The sequence below is a fragment of the Kryptolebias marmoratus genome, linkage group LG23 (genome assembly GCF_001649575.2).
Source record: "Kryptolebias marmoratus isolate JLee-2015 linkage group LG23, ASM164957v2, whole genome shotgun sequence".
Taxonomy (NCBI): Eukaryota; Metazoa; Chordata; class Actinopteri; order Cyprinodontiformes; family Rivulidae; genus Kryptolebias; species Kryptolebias marmoratus.
Genome location: NC_051452.1, coordinates 11,624,737 through 11,627,658, shown reverse-complemented (window position 1 = coordinate 11,627,658; position 2,922 = coordinate 11,624,737). Strand labels below are relative to the sequence as shown.

Below are 2,922 nucleotides of genomic sequence, written 5' to 3'. Positions count from 1 at the left end.
TTTTGTCTGCCTTGAAAGTCTTGCTGATACTTCTCAATGGCGAATCCAAACAGCCAAATTCCAGGTCCATTCCGCCTGATTTGAGCGAGCAACTTTCTCCAAGATGTTACCCATTTCATTCCTGAGTCCCGGAACCGCAATTCAGTCTGCGGTCCTGTAAAAGGATCGCATCCAACTTGCGATTCAGCTCCCGTAACCACACAGTTTGATTGCTGATCGCCGAACCCATCAAACGAATTTGACGATAAGTCAGGTAACTGCCTAATCCAAACAGCAGAAATCCTGTTATCAAAAATCCAAATATGTAAAGATCCTCCACGTCTTCCACAGACAGACTCAATAGACAAACAGGATTCCAACTTTTCCAGAAATCCAATGTGTATCCAGCGAAGAATGTCTTCTCAGGACAAGTTGGCTCTCCTTTGGTCAGCCTTCCCGTTGAGAAAATTTGATCAGTTGCGTTGAGAGACCAGCTGACCAGATCCATGGTTTAAGAATTTTTTGGTGGAATATGTAAAAAAGGGGCTCCGAAAGAAAGAAAGCAGGGCAGAGAAGCAGAGGGTGTGTGTGTGGGGGGGTGGGGTGGGGCTGGGGGCAGTTCAGGAGACAGAGAGACAGAGAGAAAAGAAACACATCCACCTTCCACCAGGAGCAGAGAGAAAAATACAGCTAAGACGCAATGGTTAACTCTTTATCCTGCTATTTCCAAAAATTATTTGATGACTGAGCCATTGTTTGGCTCATCACATATGTGGGTGTTACAAAGTACTGGGAACAAACTGCCAGTGGAACCACCACCAATTCAATGTAGGGAACTCTAAGGAGAAGGTGGTAGATTTCCACAGGCACAGACACACAACATCCATACTGGTAAACATCCAGGGAACAGATATTGAGATAGTGGACTTTTATAAGTACCTTATTCTCACAGTAGAATAATATATGTATGACAGCCATTCTGTAAGAGACTAATGGTCTGACCACCTTCCTTTCAGGGTGGAGCCTACAGGAGTTCGATGGTTGACACCAGGTCTGAAGAAGTGTAAGTGTGTTTTTGTTCGATCAACGAGTCAATAAATTAACAAAGGATAGATCAATAACTGCAACCGTATCGTGTTTGTTCTCCCCATTAGATTCCTGTCAACTCACAATCGACACAAACACAGTGAACAGATACCTCAAACTGTCTGACAGCAACAGGACAGTGACACGTATGACAGAGATTCAGTCATATCCCGATCATCCAGACAGATTTTATGCTGATCCTCAGTTGCTATGCAGAAATGACTTGACTGGTCGCTCTTACTGGGAGGTTGAGTGGAGAGGAAGAGTTTATGTATCAGTGAGTTACAGAGGAATCAAAAGGAGTGGAGACATTGATAGCTGTGTGTTTGGAAGGAATGATCAGTCTTGGAGACTGATCTGCTCTGATTTTGATGGTTACTCTGTCCTTCACAATAACAAGCAGACATTCATCTCCTCTTCTGTCTCTCACAGAGTAGCAGTGTATGTGGATTGTCCTGCTGGCATTCTGTCCTTCTACAGAGTCTCCTGTGACTCACTGATCCACCTCCACACCTTTAACGCCACATTTACTGAGCCTCTTTATCCAGGATTTACATTCTGGTCTGATTCCTCAGTCTTTCTGTGTTGAGTTTGATGAGTCTCCTCCTGTTCTAAACACATTTTCAGATTTCTTTTTGAAAGTCTTCCAAAGTCAACTTTCACACCATGTCCAACCCATCTTTTCTAGAGACAATTTGGATGGGATGAGTCTAAATCACATCTAAACCCTTAACACAGTTAAAACCGGTAAATTTCAGGAGATCAAGGTTATCTCCTCTGCCAGCCTCGTTACAGGAGCAGGACAATGGGGTAGTGCACCTCTAAAATGATCTGTGATAACAAGCTGAATTAGAACCTGAACACTGATGCTTTCTACAAAAAGGGTCAGAACCACATCTTTTTCCTGCAAAGACTGAGGTTATTTCAGAAGGCTAGACTCCTTCTGAAATGTGGTGGCACATGGAATAAACTGGTAGTTATAACGGTTGACATCAGTTATATCTGCAGAAATCTGCATATTATTTCTATAGATAAAGTAAATAATTAAATAGTAATAATAATAATAATAATAATAATAATAATAATAATAATAATAATAATAATAATAAATTTATTTGTATAGCCCTTTACAATAACCACTAGGTTAACCAAAGTGCTTTACAGTGGGTAAAATAAAATAAAACCCAAAGAATAAAACAGGATAAAACACAAAAATAGTAGAATTAAGTAAATAAGAAAATAAAATAAAAAAGTCACACTATTGAGTATTAAAAGCCATGTTGAACATATATGTTTTGAGCCTTGCTTTAAAGAGGCCTTGGCTAGAGGTCAGTCTTAATTCAGCTGGGAGTTCATTCCAGAGTCTAGAAGCTGCCATAGAAAAGGCTCGATTGCCATAGTGCTTATATTTAGACCTGGGCTCGTCCAACAGGCACTGATTTGAGGCCCTTAATGCTCGGCCATAGAAAGGAACAGTTAGAAGATCACATAAATACAATGGAGCCAGACCATTAAGAGCTTAGAAAACAATAAAGTTTAAAATCAATCGTCAACTGAATAGGAAGCCAGTGAAGAGATTTAAGTATTGGTATGATGTGATCATGTTTCTTAGATTGTGTTAGGAGATGGGTGGCACCATTCTGTATGGTTTGGAGGGGACTTAGTAAAGACTGGTTTATGCCAAAGTAAAGCAAACTGCAATAATCCAGCTGCGAAGTTATAAAAGCATGAACAGCTATTTCAAGATCGTTGTAATTTAAAAACATTTTGGCTTTGGCCAGGAGCCGTAGATAAAAGAAACTCATCCTGGCAACATTATTTGTTTGTCAAGTTTAAAATTAGAGTCAAAATGCACAC

General features: G+C 40.2%; 1 protein-coding gene across 1 annotated transcript in view; it reads left to right on the top strand.

Moving 5' to 3' along the window:
- Nucleotides 1-2,092, top strand: part of LOC108244131 (NLR family CARD domain-containing protein 3) — a 1,204,881-nt gene extending 1,202,789 nt beyond the window's left edge. Inside the window, exons 10-11 of the mRNA XM_037973831.1 lie at nucleotides 996-1,042; nucleotides 1,134-2,092. Of these exons, the coding sequence (XP_037829759.1) occupies nucleotides 996-1,042; nucleotides 1,134-1,654 (568 nt within the window). The 3' untranslated portion in view covers nucleotides 1,655-2,092. The remainder of the gene's footprint in view (nucleotides 1-995; nucleotides 1,043-1,133) is intronic.
- The last annotated feature ends 830 nt before the right edge of the window (nucleotides 2,093-2,922 follow it).